At 32.0% G+C, this 16,801-nt stretch overlaps 1 protein-coding gene across 1 annotated transcript; it reads right to left on the reverse strand.

The window, feature by feature from the left end:
• Positions 1–178: 178 nt before the first annotated feature.
• Positions 179–15,214, reverse strand: LOC148601040 (mitochondrial 2-oxoglutarate/malate carrier protein-like). Its single transcript, XM_088554627.1, has 10 exons — positions 15,071–15,214; positions 11,309–11,370; positions 10,868–10,958; positions 10,433–10,513; positions 9,606–9,725; positions 8,955–9,045; positions 8,277–8,367; positions 6,619–6,718; positions 5,088–5,139; positions 179–4,165 (listed from the first exon to the last, which is right to left on the reverse strand). Exons 1-10 carry the CDS (start codon positions 15,127–15,129, stop codon positions 3,989–3,991), a joined length of 924 nt encoding a protein of 307 aa, XP_088410753.1. The 5' UTR covers positions 15,130–15,214; the 3' UTR covers positions 179–3,988.
• Positions 15,215–16,801: the final 1,587 nt, after the last annotated feature.

Below are 16,801 nucleotides of genomic sequence, written 5' to 3' on the forward strand. Positions count from 1 at the left end.
GAAGTAAAGAGACATAATATCAATACTTTGAATTTTGACATTTCACCGTAAGATTTTTCCATAAGGGCTATATACAGCACTTTGATTTTTTTCTAAAAATTCTCGTCCAGTAATTATGGCAGATTTCACCGTAGGGTCTCCATCAAATGATTGCTCCCTATCAAACAGAAGATAAAACTAGTGTTGCTTCAGTACTTTATTTTAACAATACTTTAAGAGTATCTAAAACAATAAGGTAAATATGTCTTTGTTATCTACTGGCTTTAACAACAGTGTATGCATTCAGGTTCAAAACACAATGTCAACTTGATATGTAATATAGAAAGCAAAACCTGTCTAGTAACTTTTAAAATGAGGTTACATATCTTTACTACTAAAATGACAAGTTTAGTTGTTCTAGTCAACATGACAAAAATAACAGACCAAAGATTTAAACTTTTTATATAACAAGTATAAAACCAGGTGTAGATTGAAACTTTTACCATTCCAAGGCCTATAAATAATTAATCACTATTTAAGAAGTTCCAAGTCATGTCCGATACCCATCTAATAGTACCGGTATATGTGACAAATTGACAATAATGTTGTATAACTTCCAGTTGCTAAGGAGAATTTATAAGTATGAACTGAAGCCATAACTCAGTTGAATTGAAAAGCGATGCTTATATTGTAGGGTTACAATCATGGGCAACAACTAGTATCATTTACATACTACAAGAATCTGCCTTCATAAACCATACATATGTAAATTAAATTTGATGTTTTCATTGACCTCATTTCTGGTTTCATTGTTGTAATTTTCACTGTTTTTCCTGGTTACTTTTCTACTATTTGTGCTTTACGTCCAATAATTTCATCAGCATCAAGTGGATTTTCCCCACAATTTGAAGTGCACACAAATCTTTTGGGATGCTTCACTTCATAGAATTGTATCGAGTCCAATTTAAAAAAAATTATGGTCTCATTTAATGGAAAACATGTAGTAGTCCAGTAAAAGTTTTTGTAAGGAAATTTAATAATAGTAGAATGTTGTGTATTATCAAGTTTTATTCCATTGTGGAGTTACAGTAAATGACTTTTTTCAATACTTCATTTGGGTAGGTGCTTTTATTTACTTGGTCAGTATCATAGTTTCTTGACTGGACTGGACTGGTCTGGTTTTATGTTACAGTGTTCTGTAATCTTTGCCCCTATGATATCACCAATGTAATGTTTATAGCAACTCAAGTAATATCGGAAATTCTCTTGGAGGGAAATAACTACTGTGAAAGTATTTTAATTTATGGATACCAATTGTTGTGGATTAGGGAAGAAATACAAGTTCGTAGATTCTTGAATTCATGGTTTTGAGGTTTCTGTGTACACATCAATGGAAATCTCATTTGGTTGGAACTAAACTTCGTGGTTTGGCTTACCCACAAAAACCATGAAAATTGGTACAGCACGAACATTAGCACTTTCACAGTACCTTTCAATGGCAACTTCATCATTTTCTCATTTGTTCTTACTACCTGATATTTTGGAATGTCTCCACAAAACTTCATATTTTGCCTGAACAGGCTCTCTGTGATATTTTCTGTCTTGACCTTCAAAACTGCTGTTATTTTGAATGTTCCATAAATACTTCAATATATTAAGTCAGCAATTTTAGACCAAAAAAAGGATCTTATGTGAACTTTCAGATACAAAAAGTAAAAATGCCACACTAGTTGCAGTAATTACTTGTGTGACATTCACGATATACATGTGTATACATGGCAAATCACAATAAATTTGTTACAAATAAAATCTAGCAACAAATAGAAATAATATTATGGCATGTGCAAAAATGATACCCCTGCTTGTACTTGGGCTCTGAACATGTAAAATTTTAATCATCTTTACTGCAATTATACATTCATTCATGCATTTCAACATGATTCCCATTATTCAAAAGATAGCTTTAAAGTTCAGGAGAAACTGTTACAGTGCAGATGGAAAGACAGACTAATGGTGATTCCTGTATACCCAATACCCAACTTTACAGTTAGTGTGTGTATATTTACATTATTAAAAACAAACACTTTCATACAATTACAATATTTTTATGGTTTTCCATGGTATTCATTTACATAACAGAATCTGTGACACATTAAGTAGCACTATCCATGCAATTTTGTTAAAAAAAATTCATACTATGCAAACTCTACATAATGAGATTCAAAAATATATGATTTAGATAAAGGTCACAACAACTCAAGTTTATCACTTGTATAACTATGGCCTGACCAATAATGTAAATCATTTTACAATGCATGAGGGATAAAATTACCACATACCTTGCCAGCCCATGGTAAATAAATGACTAACTTGAGTCTGTTTCAAATATGTACAGTTCATTTTCAACTTCAATTCATTTAAAAGTCAGGATGAAGTCTTAAATATAAAATGTGAGTATAGATTTATCAAAATATTTTATATTACATATGTAACTACATTTCATCTTAAATTTAAAAATTCTATTCACATATATAAATAATAAATCAAATGCCCAACAAACTGTATTCCTGATAAAATCCTAAATTTAGTCACAACACTACTGTATTTTTTTTTTTTTTTTGGTGCTTGTAAAATTTACAGCAAAATATATTGAAATGTTCAATACATGACCAAGCAAAAATTGTATCAAAATCCCAGATTTATTGAAACTATAAATCCTGTAAAAATCATTTTGTACACTATAATTCCCTATTTGCAGAATTCAGATGTATATATCCCATAGGGTTTGTAAGTCTTGTTCTATGGCAGTTTCATTTTCATTTACAGAATTTTCTAAGTAGAACGTATACAAATCAAATGACTGATCTGCATTTTATTATATACTTCCAGAATTTCAAATCACACATTACAATGTAACATCTTCCATTTTATACTTTCCTTAACATTTTTATCATGTAGAACTATATATTTGTAAACTTTTATCAGTAATATTACATGATTTATTACTGAATTCAACACTACCTTAATGATGAATCTCCATACATTTGAATTGTCGATAAGGACCCATTTTCATGAAATAATGGAGTCGGATAAAGAAACTTACATACCCAATTGGTTAAGAGCAGTTTATTTTTCTTTAAAAATGTCAAGCAGACAACCTGAAGATCACACAATACATGTTCTTGTAATGACCTTTATAATTACAATGTAATTAAATACATCTATCGGGGACTGTTAGACGTAGGAACAAAATTATTTTTTTTCAAAAATCTACGAGATAATTTATATAAAGGAAAGACAACTCTGCAAAGGGAGAAATGTAATGCTTGCTGCAAGAAGGAAAAAGTAAAATAATGAAATGCCCAATAGTCTAATTTTTAAAAATACATAAAAAAAAAAATGAATTTTTTTAAAAGAGCTAAATAACAACAACACTGCAATGGTTTTGAGACAAACACATGCCTAATTTACAAATGTCATAACTATAATAAATACTGTTTCTTTTAATTAGTTGTAAAACAGGGTCAGTATCTACTATACTATCTTAAAGCTTCATTACAAATCTACAGTAATTTGTACACAATAGTAAAGTTTGAGTTTTGAGAATGAAGAAAACAGGATCAAGGACCGATTTTTTTGTTTTAGTATTTACATCAATCCTTTAAAAAACAAAAATTGTACAAATAATTTATTGTAAAACAATGTATTTTAAACCTTATTTTCACAATCCAATTAACTTCTCAAAGACAATCAAAACTTGATTATAAAGCACTGTAAATGACTACCTTACTGGTAATTTTAGGTATTAAAACCACACAAATGTTTACGTTGAAAAAGTCACAATGAACTTGTACATCACTCAGAGAACCAAAAAAAAAAATTACAAACAGTTCACATTTGTTTCCAACTTATTTCAAATTAACAAGGTTTTAAAAATACCCCCTCCTCCTATTTTAAATGTGATGTATAAATAACAAAACAACAAACAGCGACCTAAATCAAACCAGCCTTATAAGCCCCCAGATCCATGTTCGATCCCCATGATATATTTTTTGTAGGCTTTGTTCATTTGTTCTACAAATATAAATGTCAGTACTGTATGAGGTCCTAGTCTGAAATAATATGGCGTGAATCCCTTCCATAGACTGAAAATCCCTTCATTCCTTATCACCTTTAATGCCACATCCTGAAAAAATATTCATATACAAAAATTAGATACATATAAACTATAAAAACGGCTATGAAAAATTAAAATTATGCAGTGTTCTAGCATTCCTATTTTCAGTCAAAGGGACAAGTGATTTTTTTTTTAAATGATTAAGTTGTTCACAAGTTCAAGTTTTTCATCTGGCAAGATGGAAATTTGAAATACCTACTGAACTTGTTAAGTTTAGAAAGCAGACATTGAAAGTGTGAAAGATTTTTATTTGAAGTTTTCCTGTGGAAGCATAAATTTTTCAAAAAATTTTCAAATATAACTTAATGTCTGCAACTACTTTAAGCAGCTGTTGTGTTCAACATATATAAGAGTCTTCATGATTAACCAGTAGTAAAAAAAAACTGTCGCTGGTGAAAATTCCACTTGCAGCCCAGCAGTATCTACTAGTAAATAAGAAATTCTCCAAAATTTTGCTTGAACCTGTGGATCTAAAAGTTTAGGATGAAGACTGATATAATGAATTTTTTTAAGTACAAAATGCATACTTTGTAAATTTATAAATATGAAGTAAGTTTTACAAATGAAATAGACCAGCCCATATTCATATCACTAAAAACTTAATACATATGTAATAGGAGGACATATTCTAAAATTTTCTTTGGAATACAATACATTGTCCTATGGTGACAAAAATGATCACAAACCCTAGAAACTACTTCAAACAAACTGATTAAAGTTCAATTTAACAGGGTTGTGAATATCTATTATCAAATTAACGTAATAATTTTGCAGTTTTTGTTGAGTGAACATTTTTGCAGCAATTAATTTTTAGTTTTTGAAGACTTAGATATTAATTTGTAAGATAAGATGTTAGCAGGTGCATTCACATTTCAGTTGTCTCCTATAAGAATCCTTTATTTACATTATTTAAGGCATATATAGGACTTACCAGGCCATTTTTGTACTCTGGTTTTCCATCAATCATCTTCATGTTTTGTATTCTACAATTGTAATTGAAGATGTGATTTAGTTTTCGCTATATTTGCAGTCAAAGTTGAAAGAGAAAATAAAAACATGTGAAATATTTATGAAGATAAGGTATGTTATTCATCTTTGTCTTATTAATTGAACTGTTAGTCTGCAGCAAAAATTACATTATGAAAAAAGCTTAAAACCCAGAAAGAAAAATGTGAAATTTTCCACACACTAATAAAACACCTATGCAGTATTTGATCATTTTGGTCAATAAAAACATCAGTTCAGTATTGTTTAGCCTGTTCCCTTAGGTAACTAAGATTAAAATGAAATATTGTTAGCTTATAAGAAAAATGTTTCAATTTATGACAAGGGCTAGAACAAGTAGCTGAAAAGTTTTTTTTTCAACAGTCCAATGGTTTATATACTTAAGTACCAGTCTTTCTAAAAATCAAACAGAAGGTGATTCATGCATGTCAAAAAACCCACAGAATTCAGTTTTAATTCTTTTTCAGAAACAAGAGATAAAAGTTATATAGATTGTACATGAAATTGGCACTTTGCAGGAGTTACTGTTCTTGAATTGGTTCCATTTGGTTGATTTTAGTGGGAGATGAATGTATGATTTTCTCAAAAGTGCAGATCTGAATACGGAATTGATTATCATTATGTAAAAATATAGCATATGTAGACTGAAAAGCCATCCTTTCTTTGGTGGGTTTTTCTACATCATGAATCACTTTACCCTAGGCAGTGTCTATATTATATATGGACTGGTACTTAAATTCTTAATAGACAAAGTACATAGAGATAGGAGGCTGAAATATAAGTTGATGAAAATGATAAGAAAAAGTAAAAAATAAATTGAGGGATAAAATTACCATCAGTGACAAACTAGAGAACTTGGTAAAATGTACATTTTTGTCCCCAACTGCAACACAATGAGGACATAGAAATACCATTGTCTGCGCACTTGACATTGTGGGCGCAACTTCTCAGGAAAACAGCTCAACACATTTTGTTCAAATTTTGAAGGATTGTTAGACCCCATATTTAGTTGATCATATTGCCACACTATTTTGATTCCACAAATTCTACAGGAGTTATGGGACTTTGTTGATTTTGTTCATGCAACACTATAGGAATATTTTGTTGACACAACCCCTGGGACACCAATGAACACATTTTGTTCTAATTTTGTCATATTTCCTTATCCTGCAATTTTGATTCTTCAAATTTTACAGCAGTAATGGAAATTTTGCATGTTAACTTTTTTTGCAGCAGTGGGGGATATTTTTACATGGCTACGTATATCAATCTTCTAAAGTTGTACTTTAAAACTATAGTAAGTTCTTTCTTTACTAAAATAAAATGAAATGAGATTCCAAGTAAATGATCATATCTATATTTTGTTTCATGATTATTGTTCTTTCAACCACATTATTTGCTAAAAAAAATTATGTTTACATTGTTTATAGATAAATTAATTTTTTTGTTGGCCTTACCTTGTTTTGGCAATGTCTACTGGCATGGATGCTGCTGTTGTAATCAAACCACTTATCATACTAGCAACAAAATGTAGAAATAAACCATCTCTGAAATATCCTGAAAAGGCAAATACATCAGTACTTACGTAAAAAATAATTAAGTCCTGGTAAGCACAGAAATATATAAGTAATTAAAAGTGCAGGGTTTTTTATCGAAAGGAAAGTATCAAGTTGTGAAAATAGAAAAAATCTATTTTCTTTAAAGCATTCCTTTTGTAGCAAATGGTGCATTTCTCATTAAAATAGTTTTAGACAGAAAAACTCTTCAATATTTGAAGATACCTAATAAGAACAAGTGTAAGGTCATGAATAAATTAGCAGTTGAAAAAGAAAAAAAAACACCCATGAAAGTAATAAGTTTGTTGACATGTAATAAAAATAAGGCATTAATGGAATACTAGGTACAGTCAAACCTGTCTTATGTGACCCTTCAAGGGAGTAGGTAAAAAAAGTCACATAAGACAGGTGGTCACTTAAAACAGGTTTGACATCTAGGATTTTTTAAAAACACTTTAAAGACAAACGTTTTCATGATAACTTTAATATATACATGTACATGTATTGCACCTGTAAAATAAAACACAAAATGATACACTAATAAAAATTAAAAATGCATTTAACAATATTAAAGAAGTGTTTTAGGTAAAATAAAAATACATCATTTTTATTCTGCAAATCGTAATGCCTTTTCTTTTAGAAGTGGTCCTGTCACATTAATTCTTCTACTGACGGCATCTTAAAAAAACTCCAAACATAAGTCATTTATATCTTCGTTGCCGGTCTTATGTCTTTTCCGTTTTGATGAGCCCGCTATGTTTTTCTCCAAATCCTCGAGAACTTCAGCTTTACGCTTTTGCAAGTTTTGAATCTGTGTTTTTCCTACTCCAAAACTTTCAGCTACTTTATATGCTGGACTTCCATTGTCCAACAATTTAATTGCCTCTACTTTTTGTTCTAACGTTAAAACTTTTCTTTTCGTCGCCATTTTCGTATCTAATGTAAACTGTTTTCAACTGATTATTATTCATACGTCAGTATTTATTTCCGCGAGTTTCCGGATATTTTCGTAAATTTGACGGAATTTTTTGTTTTAAAATTACTCTACTTCCGGTTTTCAAACACTTCCGCTAAAATCAAAAGGTCGCGTAAGTCAGGTTTTTTAACCATTTAGACATGAATAATACGGTCGCTAGTCGCGTTATGCAGGGAGTCGCTTAATACAGTTAAAAATAATAGAAAAATGAATTGGGGGGACCTAAATTAGGTCGCATAAAACAGGTGGTAGCTGAATACAGGCGGTCGTTAACACAGGTTTGACTGTACTTACCCTCCATGTAATGATGAAAAGAGCAAAGCGAGGACTGCTTTGCTTGAAGTCAGAATAATGTGTATAATTGAGTGACATACCTATCTGCAGACTGATGCTTCTGTGCACTACCACAATAAAAAAAAACTGGCTCAAAAAGTTTGACTAGAAAAAAGACTGTTTGTTTAACCAAGCATGCATGAAATATCTGCCATAGGACCAAAACCCAGAATGTGATGTTATAAGGTCTTCTACATGATGACACAAAGGGAGACAACCACTGTTGGTAGATAATCTGGAAGCTTGTTACCTGTCCATAGTAAATTTTCCTTTGCCTGAGAATAAGAAGATAATTGGGCTGCATTGACAACCATGGCCCTTGTTACTGTTGGTTTCCAACCCTGTAAGAACAAAAGGAGGATTGTCAACAGGATCATATACTAATGGCTTTGGACTTGAATACTGTCCATTCAACCCAATAAAGTGCTCCCAAATAAAGAGATTTCTGCAAAATTTAATGTCATGCACACTTTTATGGTTGCCAATTCTCTGAATGTTTAAAAAAGCCACTTTATGCTAAATAAGGTCTGGGTTTGTAATTACTGTTTTTTATCCAATTATCCAATAAATATTGAAAATGACTTTTGTTTCCAATATTTTCACAAGACAGCAATAACTTAAATTGTGTTTTGGATTTTCTTATCCAGTTAGCCAATATATATATATATATTACTGTGAAAGTATTTTTGTTCATGGGGTACTAATTTTTGTGGTTTCCATGGGTTTGGTTATCACGAAATTTGGTTCCAAAAGAAAAGAAAATTTCCAATTTGTTTTGTATGATAGAGTTGTCAAATCCATGAATTCTAGAATCTACGAACTAATAATTTTCCCTTCACCACAAAAATTGGTAACCAAGAATAAAAATTAGTTCACAGTATTAAATGATTTATGATTTCAGGGTGCTCCCTGTATACAGATAACTTACTCTCCATAAAGCCTTAATCCCTTCCTCTGAAGAAATTCTTGACAAAGCATTAAACACTCCAGTGTATCCTCGTCTCTGTTCGACCGGTAACCTAATTAAATTACATACACAATAAACACCTACACAGGCATATTGACTTAAAATGAAAGAAAAGTGAAGACTTTGGGAAATAACACAGTATTTCACATTAAATAACTAATGTAAATCAACTAAAGGTGAAAATCCTTTTAAGAAAATCAAAAATTCATGTGAAGCCTTAATTTCCAATGAAATTCCAGAAAGAAAAAAAAACAATGTTGCATGTGTTGTCGTACAGGAAGTTGATATCGCACAGCAACCAAAATTCAGCATCTATTTAAAACCACATACCAAATTTAGAATCAATCCATCCAGTGGAAGCTGAGATTTTTATGATGAAATGTTATCTATCTTTCAATTCAATGAAAATTAGGAAAGTCCCATGAAACAGGAAGTTGATATCAGACACAAATTAAAATCACATACAATGTATGACTCATCAATGAAAAGCTAAATAACAAATTTCAAATCAATCTGTCCAGCCATGTACCAAGATTTTGTAACAAAAATTCGCACAGACAGACAGAAAGAATGATTATGTTATAAAATTCTATCTTGTGGTATAGTACCAACCTTCCATCTGCTGTCATTCTGATGAGGCAGACTTCAGCAGGGGTTCCAACAAAAGCGCCAATACCTCCCGCAACTAATCCTAAACTCAACTTCATGAAAAAATTTGGTGGCTTGTCTTTCCTGGAATGGTAAAAAAAAAAATAGAAGAGAAACCTGACTGTTTCCCTTTTAAGGACTTTATATGAGCTAAAGCTAAACAGCTCAGGCTTAAGAAAGTGCCCATTTGTCAAATAATTTTTGCAGCATCTTGACTTTTAAGTTTCCCACAAGTAAAAATGTAGTTTTCATCACATAACTGATGTATAAAGTTTTCCTAAAATGAGTTTGGCATTTATATTCTCATCTAACACCTCGCTGTCGCTCGATGTTTAATAATCGAATCTTAATGCCGTACCCATGTTAAAATGAATATAAACCTACCCCCTCCATGAATTATTTCTAAATTATAAACATCTGGTAAGTAGAGGAGGATTAGAAGTGTAAATTATTATTGTGAGAAATTTATATGCTCATATTTGCTAACAGTTATGGGGTACTTTGACTTGATTTTTTTTGCATAAGAAAAGATAATTGTTTTAACAACAAGTGTTTGCCTATTGGTCTTTTAATGGCACAGGCAAATCTACACTTAATCGATAACTTCTGAATTTGAAGTACACAGATGGAGAACTCATTACAAGCTTTTTCCAAAACAAAGAAGTATCTCAATGCATGTAATACGGTATAAATTTGAAATTTTGTTAAACACAAAATCTCCAATTAGTCTGTTAAATTTTAAAAGGGAGATAACTAGAGCAAAACCACTGGAATCAATCTAAAGTTCTTACGTAAAGTAATCAAACAGAGTCATGTAGATTCCCATTCTGGTTGTAGTGTATGTAGCTTGTCTCATCAATCCTGCAGAAAGACTGAAAAATAGAGGTACATTATTTCATATAAGGCCAAAAGAAAATGTCTTGTTTCCTGCTACACTACCTACCATAGCTTTTTGTGCCTACACTCAATAGTTTATGGCAATTTTAGCTAAAGCACTTTTATTATAGTCTAGATTGTTTCCCCATTTAAATGTTTTTGAAAAATAAAATATACTTCACTATTGTTTCATATATCGGTAACCCACTGCTTAGATGTGTAACATGTGTGATTGCTATTGAATATCATATGGATCCTGTGAGTGTATGATGAGAATCATGAATGTACATAATTCACAAATGTGGTTGTGCAAATGGGATGGGATAGTGTAGACACTGTAATATCCTTACCCAGTGTAGATACCCCTGATTCCTTCAGTTCTTAATATCATCTGTAGGGCTTGTCCACTGTTTTTATACTGTCTTTTACCACCTCCTTCACCTAAAATATAAAACAACATGTTGAAAGCCAAATCTCCCATATGTTGAAAAACCAGAGGAATTTCATCATATACACGTAATAATAAGTCATTATCATATCATATGGTGAGTTATTTAGGCAGGTGTAAAATTTGGTGACCTTGAGGCAATAAGAAAAATTTTGGGGTTTCTAATTTTAAGCCATGAGTAAATATTTTGCAGAATTTATTTTGGCATTTTTAATCAGGCTGCTTAAATACACACATAAAAAACTATTCAATACCTTATCACTATAACAAGTTGGATTTCTCTATTTCTGAAATTTAACTTGTATTAAAATAAAACAGCACAACATGACATGAAGTTCCTTACCACTAAGTTGCATTCTGTTCTTTACTAAGTCCAAAGGCTGGACAAATAATGTTGCTGCCATTCTACAATACACAGAAAATCATGTTAACAATACAGAGTATAGACTTCCAGCCAATGAAGGACTTTATTGATAAAATGCTAACAGCCAATGTTGAGTGCTGAAAAGTTAGGACAAGGATGGCCTGAATCCCTTTTAGGATTCTGTGTTCAAAGCAGGGTTACCAAATCTGAAAACAGATTTGGAAATTGAATCATTGTTGGGATAAGTAATTAGCTATGGACAATTTTTCAAGCTCACCACATCTCTTGATTACAACAATGGTTTTTACACAGGATTGATAAGTTGTGCAGAACATAATATTCAACACATTTGTATTTATTTATGTTTCATCACAATATATAGACAGAAAAAACAGGAATCTTTCAATGAGACAATAACATTAACATTTCCCCCCAATATACACTACAAATGACAGTGTATAACACGTTGGTTCCACCTTTTTTCCTACTACCTTTGCATGAAACACTTGGTTTATATTATCATGGGGCAATTGAGGAAATGAAAAAATATATGTTGTTTCCACCAATGCATTCTTAAAAAAAATAAGGGCAGAAGTATCTAGTTATGGACAAATTCAGATACTGCAAATGGTAAAGTGATTCATGGTGAAGAAAAACAACCAAACAAGCGATGCTTTTTCAGTCTACATGTTGTACTTTTACATAATGATAAGCTTTTCTGCATTCAGATCTGCACTTTTTAGAAAATCATACAATCATCTCTCACTAAAATCAACAAAAACTCTTGCAAAGTGCAAATTCCATGAACAATCTATATAATTTACTTCTCAAAAGCGCAACAATCAAATGAAAAACTACCGTAAGACTGGTTATATGATCAGTAACTGTCTCTGAACAATAAAACTGAATTTGGTGGGTTTTTGACACGTTTGAAACACCTTCGGTCTGTTTTTGGAAAGACTGCTACTTAATTATTTAAAGATATCTCCAAAATGAAGAAAAAAACCATATGACCCTGATGCTTTGAAATCTGCCTTCATGCATTATTTTGTTAATACTATTTCCATTGTTTGACAAATAATTCCAACATCGAAAATTTTAAATATTTTTTTGTTTAATAGGTTTTTTTTGTTGAGTTTATTAAAGTAGTTCAAATGAATAAATGATTTAATTTTCAAAGTTAGAATTGATTCAATTGAAAAACATGTTGCACAAAAATGATATATAAAAATTTTTTAAATTTAGAAATTAGCCACTTTCGATAATCTAATGATAGAGATCACCCTGCAGTATAGCAACTTTAAGTGAACCAAAAAAAAATCTAAATGATTTCAATTCTAACTCAATTTCAATTAAATAATTATTTGAATAGGAATTGAAATAAAATAAATATCATTTTGAAATAATTTACCTTAAAAACCAAAGTGTTCCCACATATAAATAATTTCTAGTTCGGAAAATAGATTCTATATAGTCATTTTTGTCCAATACTATATTGTCATCAATGAATCAAATACTCATCCCTTTTGGGATTCAGTGTCTGGAGCTATTTTCTGATTTGGCCGCCCACTGAATCCCTTATCAACGAGGTATAAAGGTATTTAAAAATCACCAATAAGTTGATGCGTGGGAGGGGATTACACGGTGGACCCTCCCAGCCCATTGACTATATTACCTCGTGCACATCTACAAATCTCCCTAGCTATAGAATTTCTTAATAATTCATTGAGAGGTGAAGGAGCAGTTGCAACATGTAAAACCCTTGTTTTGGATTATGTCCCTCTGGAGTCATTCAACAGTAATTAAATTCCTTTGTGCACAGCTTCATATCATACCCAGCCTTCCTATATAATTTCATCAAAATTCTTTGAGCAGTTTATGAGGAGTTGTGCTTACCAGAAATGTGGACAGATGGGGTGATTCCTGTATACCCCAAACTTTGTTTGCAGGGGTATAAAAAGTTGATTTATAGGGTATGGCCCCACTTTGACCCTTTAAAAATTATAAATGTTATTATTGCACAGAAACAAAAAAAATTAGCAATGATGACACAGCATCATAACATGCATGTAATACGATTTCTTTTTAGTAGTAGTTTAAAAAAAATAGATAAAATATATGACAAAAAGAAAAAGTAGGCAAGAAAGAAAAAACATTTACCCCAAAATATGTAAAAACAAAAACAAAAAACCAACAACCAAAAAAAAAAGTACAAAAGGAAGTAAGGAATATTTCAATCAGGAACTATACAGACATTTAACGTTTGAATGAAATAATGAAGACCGAAATCTAAAAATATATATTGAACAATAAAGATAACTAGAAGCTCGATAAAGAGCCTGAATTGCTCACCTGGCTTGGTTTTTCTGTATAAGTGGGCATGTTTTTGTCTAGGATAATAATTCCTAACATTCATACCTAAGGAACAATTAATCAACTTTCATTGAATTCTATCCAATGGTTTCTGGGGAGAAATTTTTTCGAAAGTAATAACATTAAAAATTATAAAAAAATGTCAATAAATGGTAAAAATGTCAACATGGCTATATTTGATTCACACAAAATGGTTTAGGAAATATACGACTGACGTTAAGTGATTGCAATGGCTCAACTAGCTGAAATAGCTAAAAAATAAATAAAATATAGCCCCCCCCCCCCAATATAACCAGACAACGTAAAGCAGCCACATCTGATAAAATACCCCCCAATATAACCAGGCAACTTAAAGCAGCCACATCTCTGAGAAAAAAGCCCCCCCCCTTTGAATTTAAAACCAGCAGTCACACGTGAACAATGAGGCTTAAATAGCAAAAACAATAAGAAGGTGAAACAGACACAACTGAAATTTAACAATTATTTAACATTCTGTTCTGAGGTGAGGTAAAATTTACTAATTTTCCAGAATGAAATTTGAGGCATTGATAAAGGATTCAATGGGCGGCCAAATCAGAAAATAGCTCCGAACACTAAATCCCAAAAGGGATTAATCAAATACTAGCATATTTCCATTTATAAAGTGGAATTGTATTGTATCCCATATGGCTCCCCATACTTGTTTTATCTCTGCACCGAAAGTAGAGTACAACAACAATGGCAGATACATGTAGTTGATCTTCATTCACTGGTTTAATAATTAAACAAAGACAAGAATCTGACATTATATACAGAAGTGGAAAGTAAAATGTCTGAATTTTATTTATATAAATACAATTAGCGTGGTTTGACCAGATTGGTAACTCGATCAGAAGAATAACATTTTGACCACCGGAAAGGTGATAACCCTGATACATAATACTTTAAAATTGTTCCTATTGGAATAAACCTTATAAAACAAATGTTCTTAAAGGAATTTTCAACACAAAATAATCTATAAGAAATGTGTCCATTGCAATGTATGTTGCAATCAACAAATACAGGTTGAAAACTATTCATCATGATACAATCATTAATGTCAGCATCACTGGTGTGTAAAAAAAAGGGGGGTGACATTACTAGTTCTATCAAGACAATTTCACAACTAAACATGGTGTATTTTCACTAGCACTTTCAATCACTCAGAATGATCTTATTCTCACAATTTGTTATGATCGAAATAGGCTATTTAGCTTCATCAAAAATGGCTCGAGACCACGCAAGTGCAACGTGATTGATGGACAAGTTATAAATCAGTTTGAAGGTGAGCCAATAGTTGACTTATATTGCAATCGCATTTGCATTGCAAACGAACTTTATTTCGCTTACCCTGCAGATCCTCCTACGAAAAATTTTACCCCAAACGGAATTGTACCGTCCTTTGACATTGTGGAAAATCACCCAAATGTTAGTGTGTCGATAGAAATGGCTTCGCCGGTAGGTTATCTCCCTTTTGCCACCAAAAACTGCACTGACTTTCGTCTAGAGTTACACGAAATAAGTAACATAATTTGACAAAATATCTTATGATAACCATACTTGATAAATTGTGGATGGTGACACGTTTTAGGGTTTTATTAATAATTATATATAGTGATTGTGGCAGGCTTTAGGGTTGTATAAATGATTTTATGTAGTGCTCGACATTTTTTTTTATAATTTTTTTGTGAAATTTTAAACTGTGTTTTAGTTTCCCTAGATGCTTACATTCGGCTAAGTTTGAATTAGACGCTATTTGTATGAGAAGAAAGTATCTAATAGGGTACGACGTCTTCAGCGTTCAGCCGTCAACCACACAAAATTCCAAATCGGAGTGTCACTGAAATATCTAGGAAAGGAAAGTAATTTTATGAGATTAAAAAATAAATAAATAAATACCCCATGTTACATGACCATGCAAGAAAAAAATATTATTCAGCAGTGCAAATGATTGAGCAATGATAAGTATACAATTTTAATAAATAACTGCTACATCCCATGTCCAACTGCTCATAGGTAAAAACAGAACCTTAATCTAGTATATACTGACACTGAGATGAAAAGAGCTATTTATTATATCGATGTTTTCCACCACGCCAAATTCTTAACCCTCTGCCCCCAACACACACACACACACACACACACTCACATACACATTTTTCGTCCAATAGTCTATACCCATGATTTTGGCTTAATTTCAAAATCCGAAATGCGAAATGGCAAGAATGCGATATGCTCTTAAATCGGATGACTTCCGCTAGAATTTTGGTTCCCTCGATATGATTACTCTTTCGTAACCGTGATGACCCGAATGTTTTTTCAATCAAAACAACTGGCAATGACTTTATATATCAATCGGGACCCTGATAATGCATATGACCTATATAGTCATTTGTAACGAGCCAATGTGTCTGAATCGGACACTGGGTAATGTTCAATGCCAATCGATCATTTCATCTTTTCATGGTATACTTCCCGTTTTCATACAAGCAAAAACACACGTAGAACACATGTGTTTGATAATTAAGATGTACATTTTGATTTCGTATGAAGCTGGAACTATATGAAGCTACGACGGTAAACACGGCACCGATCAGCAGCATAATGTAGAGTAGTAATATATAATTATGCAAATCACATGCGAATGTAAAGTACAGAAATTACGAATGCAAGAAGTCGCTTTAACAATATTAACGACTTAAAAAACTGGATGATCAATCGACTCCCACTCTAAAACCTGTCACCTCCCCCTTCTGGATCTGCCACTGAAATGCGCAATAAAAAGGTGACGAGTGTACAGATACTGGATATATATAGCCTTTCAATTCGCTATATATCCAACTAAGTGACTTTGGAAGGTGTTAGTTACCAGTTCTCGTTTTTTTCCTTTACGAAAAACACTGTGACAAAAAGCCCCGTGCAGGTCCGGGTGTTAAAAGAATAGGCCTGCAGCAGCGCTAAGCTTGTCGTATAAGGCGACTAAATAGTGCTCAGAAACCTAGCCGGGGGCTAGGCGCTCTGCCCCCAGAGCAACTGGGATGTGTGCCCCAGGTGGTGGAATGGGGTACCCCTGGCGTGATG

This window comes from Perna viridis, chromosome 12 (genome assembly GCF_037379345.1).
Source record: "Perna viridis isolate PV_CMFRI_1.1 ecotype Kerala chromosome 12, ASM3737934v1, whole genome shotgun sequence".
NCBI classification, from domain to species: Eukaryota; Metazoa; Mollusca; class Bivalvia; order Mytilida; family Mytilidae; genus Perna; species Perna viridis.